The sequence below is a fragment of the Petaurus breviceps genome, unplaced genomic scaffold (genome assembly GCF_028583685.1).
Source record: "Petaurus breviceps papuanus isolate PSGF00001 unplaced genomic scaffold, PetGlider_PUasm1.0 99, whole genome shotgun sequence".
NCBI lineage: Eukaryota > Metazoa > Chordata > Mammalia > Diprotodontia > Petauridae > Petaurus > Petaurus breviceps.
Genome location: NW_027187465.1, coordinates 25,553,469 through 25,579,826, shown reverse-complemented (window position 1 = coordinate 25,579,826; position 26,358 = coordinate 25,553,469). Strand labels below are relative to the sequence as shown.

General features: G+C 49.8%; 1 protein-coding gene across 2 annotated transcripts; it reads left to right on the top strand.

Moving 5' to 3' along the window:
- The first annotated feature begins 2,124 nt into the window (after positions 1–2,124).
- CDK2AP1 (cyclin dependent kinase 2 associated protein 1) lies at positions 2,125–26,049 on the top strand. Of its 2 annotated transcripts, none has more exons than XM_069081544.1 (4): positions 2,125–2,418; positions 17,873–17,970; positions 20,382–20,508; positions 25,202–26,049. In XM_069081544.1, exons 1-4 carry the CDS (start codon positions 2,364–2,366, stop codon positions 25,267–25,269), a joined length of 348 nt encoding a protein of 115 aa, XP_068937645.1. In that variant the 5' UTR covers positions 2,125–2,363; the 3' UTR covers positions 25,270–26,049. The 2 variants fall into 2 exon arrangements, with proteins under 2 accessions (XP_068937645.1, XP_068937646.1); XM_069081545.1 differs by lacking the exon at positions 2,125–2,418 and adding an exon at positions 2,908–2,998.
- Positions 26,050–26,358: the final 309 nt, after the last annotated feature.

Sequence of the window (26,358 nt, the reverse complement as noted above, 5' to 3'; positions counted from 1 at the left end):
CCTTCCTTCCTTCCTTCCTTCCTTCCTTCCTTCCTTCCTTCCTTCCTCAGGTCATTCTCAAACCATTTTATCTTTTAAACACCTTCCCCAGAAATTTCCCAAATTTCTCTCCCCCAGTTCACTCTCTGGCTTTCACAAATCCCAAACCCTTCAAATCAAGGGAACTGGCATTGGTTCTATTGAGAGAGAAGACAATAACACATATTTCTGATACTTCTGGATTTAAAAGGTACTTTTCTGACTACAACTGCAGGAGGAAGGAAAAACGCATTTATTAAGCGCCTACTATATACTAGGAAAAAAATCCAAGGCCTCCCACTGCATCCAGCCATCTCCAGTCATCCTGATCTATAGCTTGTCTCTGGACCCAGATGGCTCTGGAGGATGAAGTGAGGCTGGTGACTTTGTGCAGCCCTCCTCACTTAAATCCAATTCACTTGCAAGTCAGGATAAGACCTTGTGATGTCATGGTCCTTCAAGAAAAAAGGACAAACTACATCTATATACCAGGCTAAGTGCTTTACAAATATCATCTCATTTGATCCTCACAGCAATCCTGGGAGACAGGTACTATTACTATCCACATTTTGTAGGGGGGAAACTGAGGCAGAGGAAACCAGCTTATCCAAGGTCACACAGCTTACAGGGGCTAAGACAAAAATAAAACTCAGGTCTAAGACTGTCCACTGTGCCACCAAGCTGCCTAGAGCAGCTAACTAGGCAGGCAGTATACTTTCAAGAATTATTCCCATTCTACAGTTAAGAAAACAGTTTCTAAGAGATGACTTGCCCAGGTTCACATAAATAATAAAATGATCAGGTCAGTTCTTCAGGGCCAAAGTTCTTTCTGTTTAATTACAGCTTATGTTAGAAGGCACTGGGAAGCTGCTTACCCTAAAATAGCCACTCTGGTGCCAAAGTGCTTGAAATCCCACCAGTAGAGAGCTATTTGGTTTAGCATTGCCCTTTCCAGTCTCCTTTTAAAAATTCACCTATGGGGGGGGGGGGAGTAGGTGGTGCAGTGAATAGAGTGCTGGGTCTAGAGTCAAGAAGACCTGAATTCAGATCTACCCATAGTAACTGTGTGACCCTGGGCAAGTCACTTAATATTGTTTGCCTTAATCCACTAGAGAAGGAAATGACAAACCACTCCACTTAATTGCTGTTGTTCAATCCTTTCTGACTCTTCCTGACCCAGTGCAAGCCAGTGCTGGCTATGGGATTTTTTTGGCCATCCCTACTCTGAAGGAACTCACAGTCTGACGGGAGAGACAACATGCAAACAGCTACACCCAGTGGGAGTGATTAGGCTGATTTGGAAGGGGGAGAGGGTGCTGTTTATAAAGTTTAATTGTAAATTTCACTCATTAATTTTTCTTCTGCCTCCAACCCTTGGAAAACAGTAGAAAAATACCGGTAAGTGGGAGAACAGGGGAAAATTCATCATGCTGGCTCTCCATTTTATCCTGTGCCAATGGAAAGAATGTGGGATTGATCTGAGTTCTGATCCACCGGCCACAGTGTAACCTTTGGGTGAGTCATCTCATCTCCATAGGCCTCAATTTCAGAGACCACGTTTTTTGCCTTTCTTTGTAACCCCAGGGTTCAGCACAGTGCCTGGCAGCCAGTAACCATTTGATAAAATGCATGTGGACTGTTCTGTAAAAGGACCGAATATTGTATGTGTGGGATTACATGGCCAACCTCTAGAGCCATGCTCCTAGGACTTACCAGCTGTATACCCTCTCGGGGACTCAGTTTCCCTTTCTGTAAAACCAGAGGGGGTTGGACGAGTTGGGCTCGAAGGCCCCTCAAAGCTCTCAAGCTAGGATCTTCTACATTTTTCCCCCAGTGTGGGTTTTTAAAGAGTTAAAACGGCCATAGAGGAATAAAATACTAAGTCCTTCTTCACTAAAGAAAAAAATTAAATTGAATTTAAAAAAATCGCGGCCACCCTCTGACCCTCGTGGCCCCTCCCTCCCCACCCTGCGCAGGAGCTGAAAACCAGTTCCCCCAAAAGTTTGCCAAGTTCATCCTCCAGGGGGGGAGGAATACTGAGGCTGGCTGCGGGCACGGGGAAGAAAGGAGGGCATCCAGGCGCGGGCGCGGCGCGCGGGGCGTGCGGGCGCGGGGCGCGGGGCGTGCGGGGCGTGCGCCCCCGGGCTGCGCCCTCCGCAAACTTTGTGGCCCCGGCCGCGATGTATGGAGCCCATACTGCATTGTGGGTGTCGCTATAAGGGACGGCCATATTTGCCGGTGCCGGCGGAGCCGTAAACAAAAAGTGGGCTGGGGAGCCAGGGCGCGGAGGCGCTCCGCCGCATCGCGGGACCTGCGGGCTGCCCGCACCGCTCACCGCGCCGGGCATGTCTTACAAGCCCAACTTGAACGCCCACATGCCGGGCGCCTCCCTGAACCCGGGTAAGTGAGCCCCCGGGCCGGCGCGGGCCAAGTTTGGCGGCCGCCGGGCTCTGCCCCCGCGGCCCCGCGCGCCCCAGAGCCGGACACAAAGGGAGCGCCGGGGGTCGGGGGTGCCGGGGGCCGCTGCCCCGGCCGGGATCGGCGCTCCGCAGCCGCCATGATGCCCGAGCGCCGGGCGCTGCCCCACGCACCGCCCCCCGCGCAAACTCCCCCCGCCGGGCCGGCCGGCTCCCCGCCGGGGCAGGGGCCGGGGCCGGGGCGCGGGGCGCGCGGGGAGGCAGCCCAGCTGGCCCCGCCGACGGGCCGCCGCCGCGCGCTCCGACTAGCCCGCCGCCTAGGTCCCTGCCTGCCTGGCCCCGGTGGCCCCCGGAGCGGGGGGAGCCGGCCGGAGCGCCGGGGGAGGGGGCGGCGGGGCTGCCGGGGCTGCCGCTGCCCTGGGAGGGGAGGGGACGGTGCCTTTTTTCTCGTCCCACCCCCCCCACCCCCCATCCTGCTCGAAGCTTTTGGGCGGCTCGGCGAGGGCCCCTGCCGGCGGCTTCGGGGAGCGGCTGCCGGCCGCTCCGCTGACCCGAGTGTGCGTGTGAGTGCGTGTGCGTATCTGTGTCTGGGTGGGCTGGGGGCAGACGGCGCCCGTGCCCGGGAGTGCCAGGGGCCGGGCACGCCGAGCCCCCGGCGGGGGTCCGTGCGCCAGCCGCTACGTGGGAAGGGTCCCGGGTGGGCGCGCGGCCGGGGGTGCCAGAGGCAAGGCGGCGTGGCTGGGGAGCCCCCGTGTGGGAAAGGATGTGTGTGTGTTTGTGTGTGTGTGCGTGCGCGCGTGTGCAAATGGGAAACGGCGAGACGGGGATAGAAAAGTAGATAGTTTAAAAAAAAGCACGTGTGTAAAAGTGTGTCCGTGTGTGTGTGTATGGGGGGATTGTCCAGGAACATGGGTGTGGGAGTCAGTGCTCAAGGCAGGAGACTGGGGGGTGCTGATGGAGGGGGTCCAAGTGTTGTTGGCCGTTGGCCGGAAGGTGCCTGAGGTGGGATTGGGCAGTCGTGTGATAGGAGCCGGCGTCCGCGGTGCATGCTGTTATTGGGGAGGGGGCAGGCATTTCTTCGGTCTACCTTCCCAGGGCTTGGGGAGGGCCCGGGGTGCCTGGTGAAAAGGTTGCATCTCGCCTCCCTTCCATTAGGAACCGACTGATCGCTTCCTGTCCGGGGTCGGCCCTGGGATCCGGGGGGAGGGGGAGTAGCATCGGCAGGGACTGAAAAGTTTGGAGGCTCTCAGTAAGTGGCCCCTTCTGGCCTCCCAAGTGGAGCTCGGGTGCCCCAGACCAGAGAAGTCCTCAAAAAGGAGGAGCCGTCAGCCTGCCAGATGCTCCCAAGGAGGGGCTCCCGCCTTCCCGGTGCCAGTTTGGGTTGGAGAGGGTGGAACCCTAGGAGCCTGGGTGTGCCTCGGGGAAGAGTCATTCCGGCTGGGGGTTCTCTCCATGGGGAGGGGGTGGGGGTGGAGGAAATGGCAACTATGGGACTGGGCTCCAACCCTGCTCCCTGCCCCCTCGAAGTGGAGAACTCTGACCCTTTATACACCCAGCCTGGGGTGGGGGTAGAATGTCAGGGAGAGAACAGCCTTGGGGGTGGGGGTGGGGTGGGGAGAGAGCCCCATATTTGGCCACATCCCCCTGGGGGTGGGGTGGCGTTGTCCCTGGGGAGGGTGCTGCCCAGGTCAACCTCCCGTGGTTCCACCAGGTGTGGGCATGTGGTTGAAGGACAAAGAGAAAGTGGCCACCATGTTCCCCTTAAATATTCTTATCTCTGAGCTGGTGACCAGCTCCTGTCTCCCCCTAGGAAGACAGAGGCAATTGATTTTTTTTTTCTTTCTTTGCTGACTCTCATTCAAGGTGGTTTTTTTGGGGGGAGGTGTAGCAGTACATACAGGGATAATCACCCTCAGTCCTGTCCTTGGTGCCCTGCAGAGAAGACTATGTATGGAGAGGGGAAGAAGAGTGGAGGAAGGGTCTTGGCCACCTCCTTCCCCTGCTCTGGCAGTGCATCCCAGGATCTCCCAGATTCTGTCACTCTGACCTGCACCATTTCCATCTAGGACCTAATGTTTCCTTCTCCTTTCTCTTTAGGTCATTTTCCATTTACTTCCGATGGTCAGATGCCTCACAATCCTTAAATGACACTTGTTCTTTTTTTGGGGGGGCAGCCTCCTTCCTGCCTAGACCTGGGGTCCTTCTTGGTCACAATCCCCATTCTTCTCCCCTGCCATCTGCATCCAAGATGGACTCTCTTTTCTCCTCTCCTCTCCTCTCCTCTCTCTCCCTCTCCTGTCATTATCCCTCACACACCAGCCCTGCCTCCTGCTAGTAGGAATGCCAGCCCGTGGCCTAAGGCCAAGAGAGTTAGACAAAGCCTGAGTCCTCCCCTCGCACATCTCACACTCCCAGTGACGTGACTGCAGTTCCAGCTCGGCCCCCTTCCCTTCCCTTCCCTATCCTTTCCTTTCCTTTTCTTCCCTTCCCTTTCCTTCCCTTCCCTTCCCTTCCCTTCCCTTCCCCTCCCTTCCCTTCCTTCCCTCCCTTCCCTTCCCTTCCCTTCCCTTCCCTTCCCTTCCCTTCCCTTCTCCCTTCCCTTCCCTTCCCTCCCTTCCTTCCCAGCTGCAGCAGTCACCTCCACAGGGGCTCTGCCCCCCTTTCTGGACAGTGCCTGCGTCCTCCCCCCTGGCTTGGCTGGGAGCAGACCTCCCTCTTGGGAGCCAGCCAGGACCCCAATTGGTCCTGTGGGGGTGGCTGGGAGGCCAGTGCTGGGGCTGGGGCTTTGTTTGGGCCCGAGGGGAAGGGGGGAGCAGGGGGCGGGCACAGCTCTCTCCTGCCCTGAAGATTTTCCTGTCCTTTGCCAACCCCTGTTTGGCTCCTGAGCCCTCCCAGAAATGCTGCGTCTGCCTCACACAGCGCTTCATTGTCTGGTATTTTCCAGAGGGCTGACGTGGAGTTCAGGGATTTCTTGGTTTCCACTCTCTTCCCATCTTGACCCCCTCCCTTCCTTCTGCTCCTCCCCCCTCGCAGATCCCATGGGGTCATTTCTTTTCAATCTGCCTTCAGGCCCCAGTCCCTGGTGAGCTGTGCCCATTGATCATTGTTCTCAGTGTTTCAGCTTCAGGTCAGGGGGCCCCCCAGGAACCAGCATCCTAATGAGGACCAGACAGGAAAAAAAAAAGCCAGCCTGTTTGCTGTCCTTTCTCTGGGACAGAGGATTATGGGGACTGCTGATGTTAGGTCTGGGGAGAACTCAAAACTTCTCCCCATCCACTGCCTACCCATCCCCCCTATCTGAGCCCCCCCCCCGTTTTAGAAGGCTTCCTGACTTGGGTGAATGGGGGGGGCGTAGTCTGGAGAGTGTGGACTCCACTTCCTTTTAACAATTCCGTTCATAGCCCGCCTCCTGTCCTCTGAGCAGGGAGGGGAAGTGGGAGGAGGGAGAAGCTGGCTGGTTCTCTGTCACCCAGTCGGTACTGATTCCCTCCACCTGCACAGGGTTGGACAAAGCAGCCCCGTCGACAAGCATTCAGTCAATGGCAAACAGCACGAGTTTCTTAGGCTCCTACTATGTGCGCTTTGCCTAGGACCTGAAGTGATGGGGAGGAAGGAACCAGAATTCCTAACTTCTCCCATCCCCTCCCCCCAGTCCTGAGAGCCTTCCTCCTGGGACCCTAAGGGATGGAAGAGAAGGGAAAAGAGGTGAGAAGGAAGGGAGGTGAAGGAGTAGAGAGAAGAGAAGAAAGGATGTGCATCTCTTAAGGGAAGCCAGTTTACTACCACCATCACCACCCCCCAGCCTGCCTTCCCCCCTTAGGAGAAGCAGATCCTGAGACCAGCCACCTGCCCCCCTTCATGCCCCTGCCTCCTGCCCTCTCAGAGCAGCAGCGATGAACCCGGTCCCTAGTTTGATTCAGCCCTGGAATTTGGCACTGATGAGAGGTACCTGGCCATGGCAAAGGGGCTGGGGCTGGGGGTGAGGAGGACTGGGGGCTGAGCCCTGCAGCTTATGGGAATTTTTACAGAGTTAGAAGGACCCTGCAGTTTCAGGAGAATCTCCCCGTGCCCATTCCTAGCTGGCACTGCCCCCTCACCACCACCTCACAGAGATGCCCTCAGCTTGTATCTCTCAGTTTTCTTGAAAACATGGCTCAGGTGCCATGTCTGACAAGAGGCCTTTGCTGATCTCTTGCTGCCCCCTTCCCCCCCCACCCCCCAGTTTATGGGCACTTACTACAGCCAAGCACAGCGCTAAATACTTTACAATTATCTCATTAAATCCTCACAACAACCCTGGGAGGGAGGTGCTGTTATTATCCCCGTTTTACAGATGAGGAAACTGAGGCAAACAGAGGTTAAGTGACTGGCCTCGGTCCATACAGCCACTAAGTATCTGAGGTTGGATTTGAACTCAGGCCTTTCTAACCTCTGACCCAGGGTGTTATCCAATCTACAACTTAACCACTCCTTAACACATAGTAGGTTTGTAATGAATGTTTATCTAATGAATGAAAGGACACTTTTATAGTCTTTAAAGTTTACAGGTTTTCCTCACAACCTCAGGAGGTAAGATATTTAAGTATTTTTATCTCCTTTTTCCCCATGAGGACAATGAGATAATCAGGATTGAGGAGCTAGTGTCTGAGGCAAGATTCAAACCCAAGACTTTCCATTCCAGACTAGTTCCTTGATACACTCACTACTCTTGAAATTCAGAAGGAAGGTTCCTTTCTCCTTCCAGGGTGAGAGCTGTCCTTCTAACCGGGCTGCTGTGCCCCTGTCCTCAGGCATTGCTGCTGCTGTCCTGGCCAGCAGCCCTTCCCTGCCCTGGGACCTTCTGTCCTAGTTTGGGGGAGCAAAGTGCCCTAGAGATGAGCCCACAAGGTGCCTTTCGGATCAAAGTTCTGCCCACTGTGTGGATTTAAGAGGAACAGAATGGCAAGCCTCCTGTTTACCTGGCAGAAGGAATGGGGCCAACATTCCAGTGGGAGAGGCAGCTGGGGTCACAGGCAGAAAGAGCCTTGCTGTGTGATCTCCAAGAGCTCTCCTTTTCTGGGTTTCAGTTTTCTTATTTGTTTAAGAAAAAAAAGGAAAAAGAAAAAGTGGTCCCATTAGATGGTCTCTGAAAGTTCCCTCCAATTCCTAAAATTTCCTATCTTGAACTTTTTCTCCCCCCCCACCTTTCATTTTCTCCCATCCCTCCCCATTCCCCCATTCCAAGAGCAGACAGTCCAGCTGGCCTGGCCAGCCCGGGCACCAGGAGCTGCCCCTTGGGGCCAAGCCCAGGCTCTGTAGAGGCTGGGTCCCTGTGCCTAGGAATGGTGTCTGGGTCTGGCCGTCCTGAGGCTGCCTCTCCCCTCTCCTGGGTGACTGGTGGCAGCCTGAGGGGGAATATCGCTCACCCGCAAAGGCAAGCAGTGGAGGAATAGGTATATTCTCCATGGTTACTGCTGTTTGTGATTCTGCAGGACATCCTTTGCCAGCTGGCTGATGGCCACCCGCGATCCATTATGGGGGTGCATATGCTCAGGGTAAAGTAGATGCGAAAGTTCCCTCCCTGCTTCTGCTGCTGACAGATCCCATTGATCTAGGAAATGGCATTTGGAGGGACGCTGGCCCTGTTGGGCCAGGCTGGGCTGTGGGTGGCTGCTCTCAGTGTGACTTGTGCCCAAGGGTCAGTCCTTGATGGTAAACCAGCTTGTTTCAGGACCTGGATTTCATTCAGTGGTCCTGCTTGGGAACCAGCAGGAGGGCCTTCTGAGCCAGGATGGAGGGAAGAGTCCATGGACCTGAGTTCAAATCTTGTTGCTGTCACTTAACTGCCTATATGATTTTAAGGCCAGTCACTTCATGTCACTTCATGTCATGTGGGGTCTCAGTTTCCTCTTTCTTAAAAGGGGTGTGGGTGGGACTGGATTTCTCCAAAGTCACTTCTTTTCTATGATCCCCTCGCTTCCCCAGACTTTGCCTTTCAGTCTTTGGTGGTTTGGGCCTCACTTTCTCTAGGAGTAGATACTATCAGGGCAGACTGAGGCTGAGAAAGATTCTAGACCAGGGATGGAAAACCTGTGGCCTCCAGGCCACATATGGCCCTCAGGTCAGCCCTTTGACTGAATCCAAACTTCATTGAACAAATCCCCTTAATAGCAGGATTTGTTCTATAAAACTCAGCCTCAGTCAAAAGGTGGAACCCAAAGACCTAGAGGGTGATATGTGACCTCAAGGCTGCAGGTTCCCCACCCCTGTTCTAGACAGAAGTCTGAGGGGGAATGAGCCTGCTGGTCCAAGACAGGTCACAGAGAGGCCCTTTATTCCAAGCTGGGGCTATATGGCTTCCTTCCTGCCCCCCCCAGAATGATCTGGGCTGGGCTTTCCTGGAAGATGCCCCAACCAGAGGCCTGGCTGGCAGCTCTTTATAGCGCCCTGGGCCTTTCTGGGGTTAGGGGTGTGTGTGTATGTGTTTGTGTGTACTGGGGGGTGATGTTAGCTTGGAAAATTGGGTAGGCCATGATGGGGTGGGGGAGAAGGTAGGGGAAGACGAAAGACTTCCTTTACCGTGTCCAGGACCCTCTTCGATGCCCACCTACCAGGCTGGCAGATGAAGGATTGTGAGCTTCTTTCTCCGTAGAATGTAAGCTACATTTCCCTCACACTTTTCTGTCTAGACAGGAAAGAGCTTACATCTTATTGGGGGACACTGTGTACATTTATAAGCATATTAAAAATAAATACAGTGTAATTTGGGGGGGGGTTAGGAAGGGCTTCATGGAGGTGGCTGCACGAGCTGGGGATTCTGAGGTCTGGCATGGAGGGGGCTGGAGATGGAGTCCTGAGTGGAATTAAGCTGCTCTGGCTGTGCGAGGTGAGGCTTATCTACTTCAGCCCTACAGCAGACCCCCAGCTCAGGCTCTCCATGGGGCCTGCTGAAGAGGGGGGTAGCAGCGACCCCTCTCAGGAACCCTGCTGCGGTTCCCTGAGTCTGCTCTTTCAGCCTCCGTGGCCAGGCCTGGCGGGGCTCCAGGAAGACTGGGGGCACTCAGGCACACTCTAGAATGACTCCCGCACAGTCCTGGGCACAAGCTTGTAGGATGACAGAGACAGATGAGAGTGTCTGGGAGTTGTGGGAGGAGTGTGGGGGCCCTTGGCACCCCTTCTCTGCACCCACACCCCACTGCTGCCCACCTCCCCCCATCACTTCTTGTGATTGCGCCTGATCTGGCATTCCTGGTCCTCACTCTCCAGTGCCTCCTCCCACAGCCGCCATATTGATGTTCTGAAAGCACAGATGTCGCTCCCCTACTCAAGAAACTTCTGTGGCTCCCAGTCAGTTCTGTTTGACATTTAAAAGCCTTCACCATTTGTCTTCAGATCAAATGAAATAATGTTTGTAAAGCACTTAGCACATAGTGGGTACTTAATAAGTACTTCTTTCCTCTCTCCTCTTCTTCAGTTTAGCTCTCCAGACACATTATTCTCTCTCTTTTCTTTGCTTTTTGGAGGGGGGAGGGGAGGGCAGTTGGGGCTAAGTGACTTGCCCAAGGTCACACAGCTAGTAAGTGTTAAGTGTCTGAGGCTGGATTTGAACTCAGGTCCTCCTGACTCCAGGGCCGGTGCTCTATTCACTGCACCACCTAGCTGCCCCTATGTTATTCCCTCTTAAATATCTCCAGTCCAGTCAAACTAACCTCCTAGCTATTCTCCATACACAGCATTCCATTTCCCATCTCCACACCTTTGCACAGGCTGTTCTCCGTGTCTGGAATGAGCTCCCTCTTCACCTTTGCCTCTTGCAAGCCTTAGCTCCATTCAAGGCTTACTCCCCATAGATTGTAAGCTCTGTGAGGGCAGGACCTGTTGTGTTTCTGACTTTGTGTGCCCTGCACTTTGAATGTAGGAGGTACTTAACACATGCTGGCTGAACTGATTTAATTGTGATGATTAAATTCTGGCTTGTCCTAGGAGAGAGAGGGAGAGAGAGAATATCCAAGCCCTTCTCTACACCTGACCGCCATGCTTAGATGCTGAGATGAGTGCCAGGTCCCCACTGAAATGGGAACATCATGGTGTCTGGTGAGGCCACTGCTAGACCAGATCTGGAATGTTTTTGCTGGCAGAAGGCCTGGGGAGGCCATGAGGTCACTAGATCTGGTGTCTTTAGGCCACCCAGCTCTGCTGACCTCTCTGATGCTTCTCTGGTTCATCTCATTCCAGTTAAAGACAAGGAAGCCTGGGACCTTGGGAGGGCCAGTAATTTGCCCAAGGTGATACAGCAGGTTAAGCCATGTAAATGCCTGGTGGTTCTTGCCCCTATGGGACACATAGTTCAGTGGAACAATTAAGTTGGGCACAGAACTGAGTGTCCCTGGAATGAGTGCTGAGTGAGCCAAGGAGCTGCTGGAGTCCAGGAGTGGAGGTGGGGCAGCAGAGCACATGGGGAAGAGCCTGAGGCTGGCATTCCGGCTTCGTGATTTTGAGCAAACTGCTTGCCCAGCCTGGGTCTTTGTTTCTTCCTCTGTCAGACAAGGGGTTTGGACTGAAAGACCTGTGGCCATGCTTGACCCTCCATTCAGGCCCATGACTTCCCGCTGGGGGCATTGGATGAGGCTTCACAGAGGCCTCAGAAGGTGGGTAGGATTTCTCCCCTCTCCCGACCATCCCTCACTCAGATGCCAAGGGGATCCTCCTAAGGTACAGGTCTGACACAGGCACATCCTCTTCACTTCTGTCTGCTTTTTAGAATCCCTCCTTTCTGTCGAGGTTCATCTCAGGTACCACCTGCCTTCAGCAGGAGGCCATTCCTGACTTCTCTGTGTCCTCCCCAATGTTAGACTCTCCCTTCCCATAATTGTCTTCATTTAGAGGTGGCTAGGTGGCTCAGGGTCTAGAGTACTGGGACCTGAATTCAAATCCAGCCTCAGATACAAGCTGTGTGACCCTGGGCAAGTCACTTATCCTTTGTCTGCCTCAGTTTCCTTATTTGCAAAGTTGCACCTACCTCCTAGGGCTGTTGTGAAGCTCAAATGAGATGAATTTATAAATCTCTTAGCTAGTGCCTAGCACATAGTAGGCATTTCATACATGCTTATTCTCTTCCCTCCCCCCATTTTATGTGTATATATGCATGTACACATACAGGGATACATATATACACACCTATACGTGCATATGTACAAGTCTCTCTCATTGATTGTAAATTCCTTGAAGGGAGGAATCACTGTTTTTTGATGCCAGCACCAATTGGTCATTGGAGGTGCTGATTAAATGCTTTTTGATTGAATAGTTGACGGAAACAGTGACTTTCCAGGTTGAGTGGCATGGGCAAAGGTGTGGAGGCAGGAAAGCAAAATGTTTTTTCAGGAAGTAGAAAGTAACCCATTCTTGTGGGAACATAGGATGTGTGAGATGAAGGGATGAAACCGCATTTATTACATGCTTACTGTGTGCCAAGCACTGTGCTAGAGATAGGAAAGCATGAATTCCTTCCTTCTAGGACCTTACATTCTCATAGGGTGTATGTAGGCTTGGGAAGAGTGTCTTGGATGGCCCAAAGTGGAACAATAGGGCACCATTCCCGAGGCTCACAAAAGGTGGAAATGGTAGGATGGGGTGGGGTGGGGTGGCGTGCAGCAGGGCAGGGCTGGTGGAACTTGGGGACAGCCTGGAGGGTTGAAAGCTGAGACCCAGCTTTACCTAAGCATGGTCTCTGCAAGTTGGGTTGGGAGGGTAGAACAACAATATGGAAAATGGCCAGAGGGGTAGAAGAATGGTCTTGTTGGGGGAAAGAGTGAGAGGTGAAGCTGGAAAGGTAGATAGGGCTGCAGTTGTGGGATGCCTTGAAAAAATAAGGCATTGGGCCTCAGTAGAATGCCTCCCTTAAGGTAAGGCAGGAACTGTTTTTTTGTCTTAACTAGCTAACATTTATATAGTGCCTACTATGTGGCAGGCACAGTTTTTATCTTGTATGATCCTTCCAGTAGCCCTGGGAGGTAGAGGCTATCATTATTCTCTCATTTTACAGATGAGGAAACTGAGGCAAACAGGTGAAGTGCTTTGCCAGGGGTCGCATAACTACTAAGGGTCTGAGGCCAACTTTGAACTTGTCAGGCCTCCCTGACTCCAGGCCCAGCACCTTATCCACTGAGCCATCTAGCACGGTGTTTGGCATTGGGTAGGCATTTTAATACGTTTGTTGAATTTCATTCATTCGGCCTAATTAAGTCGGTGATAATGAGAACACTTACTGGGGGGTCAAGTGCTTCTCACTTGCCTGTCAGGCTCAGTTTCTGCTGCCCATTGAAGCTTTTTCTTGTGACTTGATTTTACTTGCTAGAAACCAGTGTGTCTTGGTTGACTTTGGTGGGGGGAAATAATATTAAAAAAAATTATTTTCATACATGAAGCAGAATATAGAGGATTCCATAGGAAATTGTGAATCTCCATTGCATTCCACTTGTTTTTTTTTAAAAAAAGAATATAATAAATTATAAACATTACTTTCAAAACTGCCCTACTTTTACTGTGCTTTCTTCTTAATTTCTATTTGCATCTGTGCAGTTAAAAAAATGTTATGATGGCCCTCTTTTTTTGTATCACTATCACACCTCCTATACATTTCCCTCATAAAACTGAGAAGAAAAAAAAAGAACCTTTTTAAGCTTAATGAAGCCAAAGGAGTTGACACAGGGGCCATCCATGGCCCAAAATGTTTGTCTCCTTTTGTACTTTGAATCCGTCACCAGCCCCTTGTCTCGGGACATGGGTAACACGCTTCATCGTGAGTCTCAGATGTAATAATTGAGCATTACATGCATCCAAGTTCAATCTTCCAAAGTTGGTTTTCTTTAGTGTTCCATTCCTTGAATAAATTGTTTTCTTGGTTCTGCCCACTTTATTCCTTCTGTCTGTTCATAATACCCGGGATTCTCAGAAATCATCTCATTCATGATTTTTTACATGTATTTTTACTTGTATTCCATTACATTCATGTGCAAGTTTGTTCTCTATCTAAAAGGCAGTGGCACCCCGTCCTTTAGATTTGAATAATTTTCCTTACCCCCTCCTCCGCTTCTTTTAGTTTTCTTGTCTTTTTGGAGGGGGGAAGGCAGGGCAGTTGGGGTTAAATGACTTGCCCAAGGTCACACAGCTAATAAGTGTTAAGTATCTGAGATCTGATTTGAACTCAGGTCCTCCTGACTCCAGGGCTAGTGCTCTAATCACTGCCCCCTACTTCTTTTAGTTAGCCCTTTGAGGATTGGAAAGTTTGTTTTTCTTGTGACTATTCTCTCCCCAGTTTTATCCTTTCTCTGTAACCACCTCCTTTTTATCCTGTCTTGTTTCCTTGCTAGGTTTGATGTATTTCTTCACCAAACTGTGGCCATGTGTTGTGACGTGTGTGTGTGTGTACATATTTAATCATCCTTTGTCCATTTTAGAAGTGAGGTTCCTCTGATGCTTGTTGTTTTCACCCCTTCTTCCACGCTTTAGATACTCGTCTCAGGCACAGTAGTAATGAGGCAAGTTCTATCGCACCCTTCCCTTTTTTTCCTATACTTGTATATTCATGTTAGCCTTCCTTTTTTCTTCAGACCAGATCCAGTCAGCCCCTAGGACTGGTATTTTTTCTTATTTTGCTCCCCCAAATGCCCTTTGAAGTGTCCCTTGAGTGACACACTTGTTTCTTCTCTATTAGTTTAGTACTGCATTATTACACAGTTTCTTCCAGTTGCACAAACACACTTACCTTTATAGATTTCTCTGGACTCTTGTGTTTCTATTTCAAAATTCACGTTCAGTTCTGATCTCTTCATCAGAAATGCTTGAAAGGCCTCTCTATTCCATTAAAGGCCTTTTTTTTTTAACCTTGAATGATGATACTCATTTTTGTAGGGTAAGTTATTGTTAGTTGTAAACCTCTATCTTTTGCCTTTTGGAATATTCTATTCCAAGCTCTCCTTTTATTCCTCATTGAAGCTGCCAGCTCTTGTGTGACCCAGACTACCTACTTGGTACTTGAATTGCTTATTATATATATAATTGCAGTATTTTTTCTGTTGATATAGGCATTCTGAATTTTGACTATGACATTCTTGGAACATTTCCTTTTGGAGTTGCTTTTATAAGGTGATTGTTAAATTCCTTCTATCCTTAATTTGCCCTAATAGTTCTGAGCAGTTGTTATGTATGATTTCTTCAAATGTTGAATAAAGGTTTTTTTTAAACACATTTTTCAAAGAGTACAGTGATTCTTAAATTCTTTCTCTTTGATCTGTTTTCCATTCTTTTGGGTTTATTCTAATATTTCTTGCTGCCTCATGTAGTCATTAGTCAAGTTTTCAGAGATTCCATTTCTCAGATAAAGTTTACCACTTTGTTTTCTAAGTTGTTTATTGTCTTAATTCTTTTATCTAGAGCTTATCTCTCTTACTTCATTTCTTCCAGGTATTCATGTAGTCCTTGTGGAAAATCCTTTTTTTTTCCTTTTAGTCTCTGCTTGAAGTTGTATTCCTTCCTTTTTGGGAGATCTCTATTTTTATAATCATTTTAAATCCTGGTTGGTGTTTCCTTTGATTTATGTCTTTGGCTTTAGTCCCTGATTTGGTGCTAATTGCCAGGGTCATGGTTCACTCAGTGTTGTATTCTTGGGTGGGGTGCTTGGCCCTCTTTGGGCTCACCCTGAGTCCCCCTAGGCTCTAGTATCGACCTCCACCTCTCAAAGTTAGGCCCCCTGGATTGTTGAGGTTCATAATGCTGGATATTCAGGACCTTCTCAGTACAGAGTGTGAAGTAACTCAGAGCCCCTGGGATGTGAGTGCTGCACTGGTCACTGCTGGCTACTGTTCTCCAGAAGCTTCTAAGCTCGCCATCTTGGGCCTTTCTTAGGGGAACTTTCAGCTCATGCTCTCTTTGGGCACTGAGCCATGCAGGCTACACATGTCTGGTATTCAGAGTGGGGAGATGTTGGCACTATGTTGGAGGGGCCACTTTTCTTCTGCTGATGTGTGATGACAGAAACTCATTGGTTTTTTTAAATAAATCATTCCTTAGTTGCTTTTTTAGCCATCTTCTGCCAGAAAGTTATATGACTTTTGGAGATCATTGTGATTATTTTGGTTCAGAAATTGGAAAAACATCTGATTCGTCAGAGTTATCTTTCATAACAAGAGGCAGTAATGGTATAGGGGAAAGAATACTGGATTTGGGGTGAAGGGACCTGGATTCAAATTCCAATTTTGTCACTTTATCCCTCTTTGACCTTGGACAAGTCATTTGATCTCCATGGGTCTCAGTATTCTTATCTATAAAACAAGGAAGTTGGACTAGATGCCCTCCAAGATTCCTTCCCACTGAACATCTATGATCTATAAGTTACTTAACCTCCCCGTGCCTCAACCTCTTTATCTGTAAAAAAAAAAAATTCTTAAAGACCAGTCTTAACCCCAGATCACTCTGGCTCTCATTGATTGGTCAATAGTAGGGCCCAGGCCAAGCCCTATTTTGTCATTTTTGACCAGAAACCCTGAGGGTTTTCCCCTGCCAGATAAATTAAAAAAAAGATTTGACTAGGTAAAGAGGCCATTCTCTGCATCAATTCTTATTAAGCCTTAAGCACTGAATGGGTGTTGCCTCAGTCAAACTGAGACCTGTTAAGGACCCTAGCTTGAAAAGGCCAAGGTCCCCCACTGCATCCTGGGCCATCTCCAGTCATCCTGATCCATATATGGCCACTGGACCCAGGTGGCTTTAGAGGAGAAAAAGAGGCTGGTGACTTTGTACAGCCCTCCTCACTTAAATCTAATTCACTTGCATGTCATGGCATCACCTTCCTGATGTCATGGTCCTCTTGGAGAATGAAGGACAAAGGAAAATAACAAAATTAGGGGTGGATGGCCCTAGAGGTCCCTTCTAGCCCTACAATTCATGTCTCATGGTGGAATGAGTTCCCTGATGCCCATGTCTCAGATGATGGAGGCTTGCCTAAAATGCCAAAAATGAAGAAGGAATTCATGAATCAGGAGGGATCACAGTCTCATTGTCTCCTAGACCCAGGGCTGGAAGGGATGTCAGAGACCACTAGTCCAACTTCTCCATTTTACATGAAGGGGAATCTGAGGCCCTTTTTGAGAGGTTAAAAGACTTCTCCAGAGTCCCACAGAATAGTAGAGTAGAGCAGGCCTTTAAAGTCGGATTCTTCTTCTCCCCTGATTACCCCGAGGTCCTTTCACACTCTGTGGCATAATGCTGTGAGGATTAAATTCAAGAGTCAGGGAGCCCTGGGTCCAGGTTAATTGACTGTGTAACCATGGGTAAGTAATTCCACATGTCTCACTTCCTCACCTGTACAGTGGTGCCCATGTACCTCATATGGGCTCATGTATTCACTCTTAACCTGGTCTGTGTCCTGGACCCCTTGGGCAATGGTCTGCCCAAACCTATGGACACTTCTCAGAAGCGTATTCTTAAATGTAAATGTAAAATAACAGGAAACCAATTACATTGAAATTTGGCGATCAAAATATAAAAAATCATGTTTCTAGACCACAGGTTAAGAGCTCCTAATTATTTGCCTGGTGGTTTTTACTTTTCTTTTTTTGGAGGCAGTTGGGGTTAAGTGACTTGCCCAGGGTCACATAGCTAGTATATGTCTGAGGTCAAATGAACTCAGGTTCTCCTGACTCCATGGCTGGCACTGTATCCACTGTGCCACCTAGTTACCCTGTTTTTTTTTACATTTCAAGTATGAGTTAAGTCAGTTACTGTTAGTAGGAGGTAAGGGCTTGGTCAAGACTGACCAGCAACCAATCCCAGGGTGTAGAGACAGCTTGTAGATTTCAGGTCAAAGGAGGAAACTAGTCTCAGTTTCTTCATCTGTAAAATGGGGTCTGGGATGCTTGTAACTACTTTCTTAATGGGGTGGTTATGAGGAAAGTTTTTTTTTAAAGACTGTACCTTCTGGGGAGGCTAGGTGGTGCAGTGAATACAGCACCGGCCCTGGAGTCAGGAGGACCTGAGTTCAAATGCGGCCTCAGACACTTAACACAAAAAACTAGCCGTGTGACCTTGGGCAAGTTGCTTAACCCCAATTGCCCTCCAAAAAGCAAAAAAAAAAAAGACTGCATCTATGATTTCACTGGTATTTAAGAAACTCCCAGAGAGGAAGCTCACTCTGCCAATGTTGACCTGTCCATCTGCAATTGATAGCCTGAGGAAGGGAGAGAATAAGTGACTTGTCCAGGGTCACACAATGTGTCAGGGTAGGGCTGCTCTGGACTGAGGCCTGCTCTCTATGCCTTGCAGTCTCCCAAGAGAATACAACACAGGAAATAAACAGATTAGATCAGAAAAGGAGGGTGGAGTTGGGAGGGGAGGGATGAAGGTAGCCCAGGATTCCAGACCTCTCCTGCTAATTCTTGCTATCATTTCCCTTCCTTTGAAAGCTGGGAGTGTTCATTCTCCTTCTGCCAGCATGGCGGCCTCCACCCAGTACCGGCAGTTGATCAATGACTATGGACCCCCATCTTTAGGCTACACCCAGGTAAGGCAGGGGTTCTCCTTTGCTTTCCTTGTAGATTATTTCAGGCCTAAGAGATGGGTAGTAGAGAGATGCAAGGCAGGGGAGGTAGCCACTGTGCTCCAGGGGATCCTATTCTGCTTGGAGAGAATGACCACCATATCCTTCAAATGGTCTTGTCTTGCCCTAAGGGAATACCATAAAGATGGGCATCCCTGCCAGCCCCCAAAGGACTTTACAATGAAGGCAGAGAGGTGGGCCATAAACCTGTACAGCAGAAGGCACACAAGCCCTTACCCACACCCAACAAGCAAATGAGGGACACAGTTTGGAGCTGAGGAATGACCAGAGCTGGGTGGCATTAAATACGGAAAGCCTGGAGGTAGAGAGTTCAGAACAGGGCCTGAAAAAGGGAAGGTATCCCTGGCCTCATGGTTTTTTCAGAAGCTTACTTTTTGATTCCCTGGGGCTCCCACTTGGTTCCCAGTGGACAAAGGAAGGCCTGGCTTGGACTCATTTATCTGCCCCCAGATAAATGGTTTGGGATGGCTGGTCTGTCTCCACGTTGGCCAGGATGGCAGCAGAGAAAATAGATAATGTTGGGCTTCAAGTCTGGGTTCTTCAGTAGACATTTATTAACAGAAGGCCAGAATTCTTCCCTCCCCATCTGGCAAAAGTAGTTATAGGCTTGAAAAGGGACTCCATGACAGATTTTTCCAGTTTGTGCTGGAGGTCAGAGACTTGGGGACAGAGGCAAGGACCAAGACAGATCCTTCCAGTTGGCACCATTCCTGCAAGGTAGCTGAGGAATCTCTTGTGAGTCAGAGGTATTTCCTAGGAGAAAGAAGGCCTGGAATGCCTTTTTTTGGCCCCTTTGGATATATAGAGAAGGAAGACCTTGTCTGGTCTAACCAAACAGAAAAGGTGGCCTTTGGGTTCCTAATTATACTGCTCATTTCCAAGAGTGGGAGCCAGGTGCAGGCACCCCTATCATCAGGTCCCCAGGCTCTAGAAGGGCAGAATATGATTCCAGAGGCAGGGACATTGTTACATATCCAGCCCAAGAACCCAGCCATTCAGAGATGGGGCAGCTGTTCCACGGAACACAGAAGCCCATGGCCCAGTGGGGTCAGAGTTCACCTCCTCATGCCCTGCCGAGTCTTCTTGTCCCAGGAGGAGAAGCACGCTAGGACCAGGGAGCGGGACGGCTCAAAAAGTGTCGCACACGGGAGGACAGCCTGAAAAGGAGCCTGGAGCGGCAGAGGAATGTGGAGGCCATGAAGCACCGTCGGGAAGATGACAAGGAAAAGGAGAAGGAACGCAGGAAGGACAGAGAGGCCAAGAGGAGGCGCAGGGAGAATGTGGAGGAGAGGGAGAAGGAGCGGAAGAAAGACCGTGAAGCCAAGAAGAGGTGGAGGAGGGAGAAGAAAGAAGAGAGGGAGAAAGCACTGTATGAGCATGTGGCTGCCCTGATGGAGCTCTGGGAGAGGGAGGAGGAGGAGGAGGAAGAGGAGAAACAGAAGGAGGAGGAACAAGAGGAAGAGGAAGGAGAGGAGCAGGAGGAAGACGAAGAGGAGGAAAGGGAAAGGAGAGAGAAGGAACAAGTGTCTGTGTTCCTGGGAACCCCGGCTTCGTTGATCTGGGTGCTTGCCTTTCAGTACTCTCAGTAATTGTCAGGGAAAAGAAAAGGGTTATTTCTTGGAAAAGCATTACGGAGGCACAGTGATGGGATGAATAAGAATGCCGCCCATTGTCCACCTCTCATTTTTAACAGGATGTCTAGCCAGTTCTAGAGCCCTCAGTTCTGGTCACAGACTCTAACGAGGGGAAGCCTTTTCCCCAGCTCTGGGACCTGAGAGGTTGCTCCCTCTAGGAGGGCAGAACTGTGCCCCTGGCAGAGTGATGGGGGGAAGTAGGCCCAGAGAGGTTTGGACCTTTGCTCAGGGTCACACAGCAGAGCTGGGAATCCTCCTGTCTTGTCTCAAAGATCCCAAAGTGTAGACTGGGGTAGATCTGGTAGGGAGCTGGCAGGTGGTCAGGTCCCTCATTTTACAGGTGAGGGAAGTGACTTGCCCGAGGTCACATGGGTGTCAGAAGCAGGACCAGAAGCTTCCAGACTCCCACTTCTCAGGTTTCTCTTTCTCAAGACCAGCCTGGTTTTCTATCATGCCCTTCCTCACATGCCCTGCCCTCCCAAAGCTCCAGAGGCCATTCATAATGCTCTGGTCACCAGCATGCTGCCTGGACTAGGGGGTGGGAGAGGCACATGGGAGAGTGATGGGGGGGCCCCCGGCCCTTGCTTTTGGATATTGTTCTGTCTTAGGCAGCTGCCAGGGCATGACCTAATGTAGCTGGTGGCCCAGGCTAGCTGCGGGTGAGGTCTCAGGTTCTGGATTCCTCCATAGTCATCCTAATAAACTTCTCTCTGACTCTAGGGTACAGGGAGCAGCCAGGTGCCCCAAAGCAAATATGCAGAACTCCTAGCCATCATCGAGGAGCTGGGCAAAGAGATCAGACCCACGTATGCCGGGAGCAAAAGCGCCATGGAGAGGCTAAAGCGAGGTACGTGCTGGGTGGGCGGGGCTTGCTTGAGGGGACTGAGAATCATCAAGTGTGTGGAGCAGAAGGAACACAGGATCCGAGCTCCGGAGCTGGAGGGGGACCTTAGACCAATGTCCTACAGAGATCATCACTGGCCCTGAGCTGCATGAAACAGCCAGGGGAAGGAGGACCCGTTCCCCCATTAACCAGTGAGAAACCCTGCTACATCATAGTCTTAGAAAGGGTGGCAATCTGATCTAGTGGATGGAGTACCAGCCTTGGATTTGAGAAGACCCAGGCCTGAATCCTGCCTGACATGTATTAGCTGTATGACCTTGGCTTTTCACTTGACTGAGCCTCAGTTTCCTCATCTGTAAAATGGTGATGGCACCGATCTCTCGGGGTTGCTGTGAGGATCAGATGAGGTCCTGTTTGTAAAGGGCTGTTGGACTTGATAGGTAGCACAATAGCCAGGCCTAGGCTGGAGGATTTGAGTTGAAATACTGCCTCTGACACTTCCTGGCTGTGTGACCCTGGGCAGGTCACTTCACCCTGTTTGTCTCAGTTTTCTCATCTGTGAAATGAGCTGGAGAAGGAATGGCCAACCCCTCCAGTGTCATTGCCAAGAAAACCCCCAATGGGGCCACAAGTCAGACACGACTGAAGAACAGTTAAACAGTAACAACCACCACCTCTTGGGATGTTGTGGGATCAGATAAGGCTCCACAGACCGTAACAAGCCCCTGAAATGGGAGATATCGTCAGTCTGGCTCCAGTTCCAAGGGTGGAGTCTCCTTGTGCCATTGCAGATGGGCCCTTGGTCTTCAAGGGATCTGACTGACAAGGCAGAGAAAGGGCCAGCGACCTGCCCAGGGTTGCATGGCAGCAGAGCTGGATTCGCACCCGCTGCTGACTCTGGCTTGGAGGTCCCTGGGCAAGGGGCGGCTCCCTCCTGGGCCTGCCAGGCATAGGAGGCTGTGCGGTGCCAAGCTCAAGGCCTCTCTCCCCAGCAGAATGCCCTGCGTAAGGGGATTCTGGGCCTCTCTGGAGTCCATCTGGCTCTTGCCACAGAAGCTTAGCCCCGGCTTGCCTGTGGTTCATTTAGTTGACATTGGTCCCAGCCCTAGAGCAGCCAGTGCCAAGTAAAACAGACCTCCCCTTGGAAACAAAGCCCTCATCTTGGCGAGGTGAACGACCTCTTCCTCGTGGGCTTGCTGGCTTCCTGCAAAGAGGCCATTCACCTGAAATGGGCACAGCTTTCTCTCTCAGGACACCACGTCACTGGGCGGGCATTCAGGCAGGGATGGGACTGGGGTTCTAGAGTGGGCATTTCCTGCTGGGCTTCCTTTAGCACAGGGCAGGATGAGCCCGAGTGTGGATATGGGGCCAGGGAACCTTTTGGGATTGTTTCTTCTCCAAGAGGGTCAGATGAAAGGAAGGCATGACTAAAGGGAATGCAGACTGGGTGATTGCAGAGGTGATGTCACCTAAGTAGGTTGCTACCTTATGTACCCAAAAAGAAAGGGGAAAATAAACCCTTTCTAATTTAAAAGGTGGCAGTTGAGAAGAGCAAAAGCCTGGGGCTAGAACCAGGGGTGTAGACCCTCCATAAAGGACCTAGACCAGGGCTGGGGAACCTGCAGCCCCACCCCTGACTCCTCAGACCTGAAGACTGAGAGCTGGTAGGAACCCTAGGGAGGGCATCTGGTTATCTCCCCCTTGCTCACCCTACATTTTACAGATGGGCAAACGGAGGCCCTTCCAATCCTTGAGATTCTAAGGTACTCCAGAGGCTTAAGGAAATGAGAAGACACGGCAGCTCATATTCCATAAGGAAGATGTGCGAGGCTGTACCCAAAATGCACTGCTCAGTGACTTCCACTTCCCTGGATAGGGAGGGGGGACCCCACGACACAGTTTTTAAAATTAACCAGCGTGATTGATATTTTCTCCATCCCTTTAAGTCTAGACACTCCAGAAGACAATAAATCAAGCTTGAATTTGTAGCATTGGCAGGTTTTTGAAGGGTAGATGCTGAAAATTCAGATGGACAGTTGTGAGCTGGCATGAGCTGGCTCCAGCACCCTCCTGGGGGGAGGGGCAGGGATATATGGGTCAGTCCTGGCATGTCATTGGTCTGGATGACGAGACTGCTTAGCTTGCTGCTCAGTCTTTTATGGCTAGATTACCTGTTAACAGATCCTGGGAGATCCTGCTACTGTAAGGATGATAATTGACATTTACATAGCATTTACTATGTGCTAAACTGTTTTACAAATATTATCTCATTTGATCCTCACAACAACCTTGGGGAGTAGGGGCTGGATGTTAGCATCCCCATTTTACAGATGAGGAGATTGAGGGAGACAGGTTAAGTGACTTGCCCAGAGTCACAAAGCTGGTGAGTCAGGTGGGATTTGAACTCATGGTTTTCCTGATTGTAGGCCCCCCAATTCTATCCACTGAGTCATCTTGCTGCCTTTTTATAAATGGGTCATAGAGAACAGGGTTGGGGGAGGGGGGTGATGATTGAAAAGGACCAAGCCAAATGGAAACAAAAGATGAAAGAGGAGTCAGGTCCTTTTTTCATTCCAAGCATGACAGAAAAATAGCACCCCTCCATGGCGGCCTCTTCTTTCTCCTCCCCTTGGAAGCTGCCTTGGCGTGTGCAGGCAGCCTTGCCTGGTGAAGGCCATGTCAGTGGAATAGGGTGGCTCAAAGCCCAGCCTGCCTAATGTGGAAGGGTCAGAATGCTGGTCCTGGGAGGAATTCTTTTGGAGGTAGCAGAGCCATCGGCATTAGTGCGAGGAAATGAAGGCTAGGTGGCCCAGTGCATAGAGCACTGGATGGACCTGGCATCAGGAGGACCTGAGTTCCAGTCTTGTACTTCCTAGCTTGGTAAGTCACTGAACTTGTCTCTGCCTCAGTGTCCTCATCTGTAAAATGATGATGGGGATGATGCCCCCTACCTCCCAGGGTGGTCATGAGGCTCAAATGAGATATTCATAGTGCTTAACAAACCTCCAGGTGCTATTATTATTTGCAGAAAGTTACCATCTGTGAGGGTGGAGAACAGAAGTGTTAGGACCCCAAGTTTACAGAGCCAGAATGAGAGGGGGCCTACCAGAGATAGAGTGGCTTGCTTAGCAGAAATCAGCCATTGGAAGGGACCTTAGAGGCGTCTGGGCCAAGAGACCCCAAGACTTGCCCAAGGACACCTGGATTGTCATTGCCAGCAGCAGGCTTTGAACCTGGGTCTTCTGATTTTAGAGCCAGTGTTCTTTTTACTGTACATGCTTCTTCATGAATGATGCAGTGGCTCATTCAGATGCTGAGGGGCCTGCCCGTGCCCGCTGTGGGAGAGCCTGCCAAGGCGACTTCTCTCCAGGGGCTGGCATTGCCCCTGCCAAAGCCCTCCATACAGGGTGGGGGGAAGGACGGGGACTCACTGGGCTGGGGGCAGCTGGGGCTGTAAAGGGGGGCACACCTGGATGATGTGGATCGGGGATGAACCTTGCCCACTCTGAGGGGCAGCTTAAGGAGCTTTGGAGGAATTCAATAGCAGAAAGTCCATAAGGTCCCAGCTCTTGACCCAGGAGGACCTCAGAGGCCAGCTAGCCCAGCCCCTTCATCTTCTAGGAGATAGCTAAATAGCATAATGGATATAGTGTGGACTTAAGAGTCCTGAGTTTGAATTCTGCCTCTAACACTTCCTAGCTGTGTGACCCTGGGCAAATTATTCACTCTCTGCCTCAGTTTCCTTATCTGTAAAATGGGGATAATAATGGCACTTAACTCAGTGTTGTGAAGATCTAATAAAAGAATACTTGTTAAGTGATTTGCAAACCTTAAAAATGCTAGTTTTTTTTCTTTTGAACCTTTTAAAAATAATTGACAAATGTTTATTTTCTCTCTCCCCCCCCCCATTAAAAAAAGGACAAAACCCTTGTAACAAATCTGCATAATCAAATAAAAGAAATTCCTGTACTGACCATGTCCACAAATGTTATGTTTCATTCTGGATCTTGAATCCACCACCTTTCAGGAGATGGGCTGGTTATTGGTACAGATGAGGAAACTAGGGCCCAGGGCATTTTAAGTGACTTGCCCAAGGTCACTGTTAATCATTGTTTATTTAAAAAAAAACCAACCCAAGCTAGAGCAATTCAGGAAACCTACAAGAGGGGTTTCAGTCTGTGGAAGTAACAGGTAGGGCCAGATCAGTGACATCATGGCTCTGGCGAGGTGTCCTTGGTCAGGGAACTATGCCCTCTTGGGTTCTCCACAGCTTAAAGAATGTAGAATTGGAATAGAACAGTAGATGTGGTGGAAGGGATGGGGAAGTCCAGGAGGTTAGGACACTTCAGCTAGCAGGCGGCACTGTCAGGATTTGAACTTGGAGCCTTTGGTCCCAAATCCAGTGGACATGCTTCTTGCCTGTGGTGAGGAACAGGCAGAAGAAGATACCCCCAAACCAAGGGAGAACCTCTAGGCTCCAACTCCTTCCCCAGGGCAGTCCAAGCAAAATAGGATTGACAACCACCTGTTTGGGGGCATTGAGGCATAGCCTTTTGGATGGCCCAGCTAACCCCTTTGGTTTCTTGCCAGGACTGGGGTTCCAGGCAGGGCCTTCACTTCCTCTCCTGGTACTGATTTGGCTGGAGCAGCCATCACATGAATTCAATTATTTCCATTCTCTTGCTTCCTTTTCCAGGCATCATTCATGCTCGAGGATTAGTCCGGGAATGCCTGGCAGAGACTGAACGAAATGCAAGATCCTAGCCTCCCACTTCACTTCCAAAGTTTTCCATTTCTTTGTGAAGAAGAAAGAATAACACTTATTCCTCTGGTGACTTTCAAAACATTCATATGATTCCCTTATTTTGAATGGTCTAAAAGTTTGGGTTCTTTCCCCTTTTCTTCCTCCCATCCCCATCACAGTCTGTAAGAATAGAAGAAAAGGCCATTTTGCAGTTAAGATTTGCATTATAAGTAGTTAGGAACAACCTAGGTCACTTTTTTTAAAGCATCGAGCCCAGAAATTGCATGTAGAAAGTTCTGCTTCTGTTGCTGCCGACTCTAATTTACTGCCCTGCTAACCTGCCCCAGTCTTTTTCTTTGAGTACACTTAAAACCACCCACATTGTCATTTTTTTTTGCACCTTTTCCAGAATCTTCAATAACTCTTAAGGATTTTTTCATGAGTCAGTGCCAATTGGCAACTGAGTATCGCCCCGTTAGGACCACATGATAGAGACCCTGCTTTAAAAAATAACATGGGTTTTTTTTGTTTGTTTTGTTTTTGGTGTGTGAGCATTTGCATGATTGTTCGTGCTTTGAAGTCAATTTAAAATGCATGAATTATAAATACAAAGGACTGATCAGCCTACTAAAAAATTAAGAACCCAGATAGTTACTTTTCGGACGAAGACTGTAGATTTCAGGTCTTGAGTTTGCCATAGATTGATTAAAAAAAAAAATCTGGATAAATGACTAAAACTGTTACGTGCATCTTTGTATGTATTTATTACTTGATGTAATAAAGCTTATTTTCATTAACAATTTGTATCAAAATGTATGGAGGTTTGCTTTCATTTTGGAGGTGTTGGATAAAATGACAGATTGCTGGGTAGCAGGGCCTGGGTCAAGGAATCAGAGCTCACTTGAACCAGGGACACTGAGGAATGTGGTGATGTAGCATGATCCAGCTTCCAAAGCCTTTTGGGCAGAGGTGGAAACAGACAACAGGCCTTTTAGCAAATGACCTAAATGTTGATTTGCATCAGTTACTAAATGGGAGCTGGGGTCAGTTTGGTAGGAAGGAGAGTAGTCTAAGAGGCAGTTTCTCATAGCTATTATTCCCTAAGTATA

What these genes read in the sequence shown, in the direction of transcription:
- CDK2AP1 (XM_069081544.1), top strand. Translation starts at nt 2,364, where the DNA reads ATGTCTTACAAGCCCAACTTGAACGCCCACATGCCGGGCGCCTCCCTG. An exon ending in GGGCGCCTCCCTGAACCCGG is followed by an intron (nt 2,419 to 17,872) that starts GTAAGTGAGCCC and finishes TTCCTTTGAAAG; the next exon opens with CTGGGAGTGTTCATTCTCCT. An exon ending in CATGGAGAGGCTAAAGCGAG is followed by an intron (nt 20,509 to 25,201) that starts GTACGTGCTGGG and finishes TTCCTTTTCCAG; the next exon opens with GCATCATTCATGCTCGAGGA.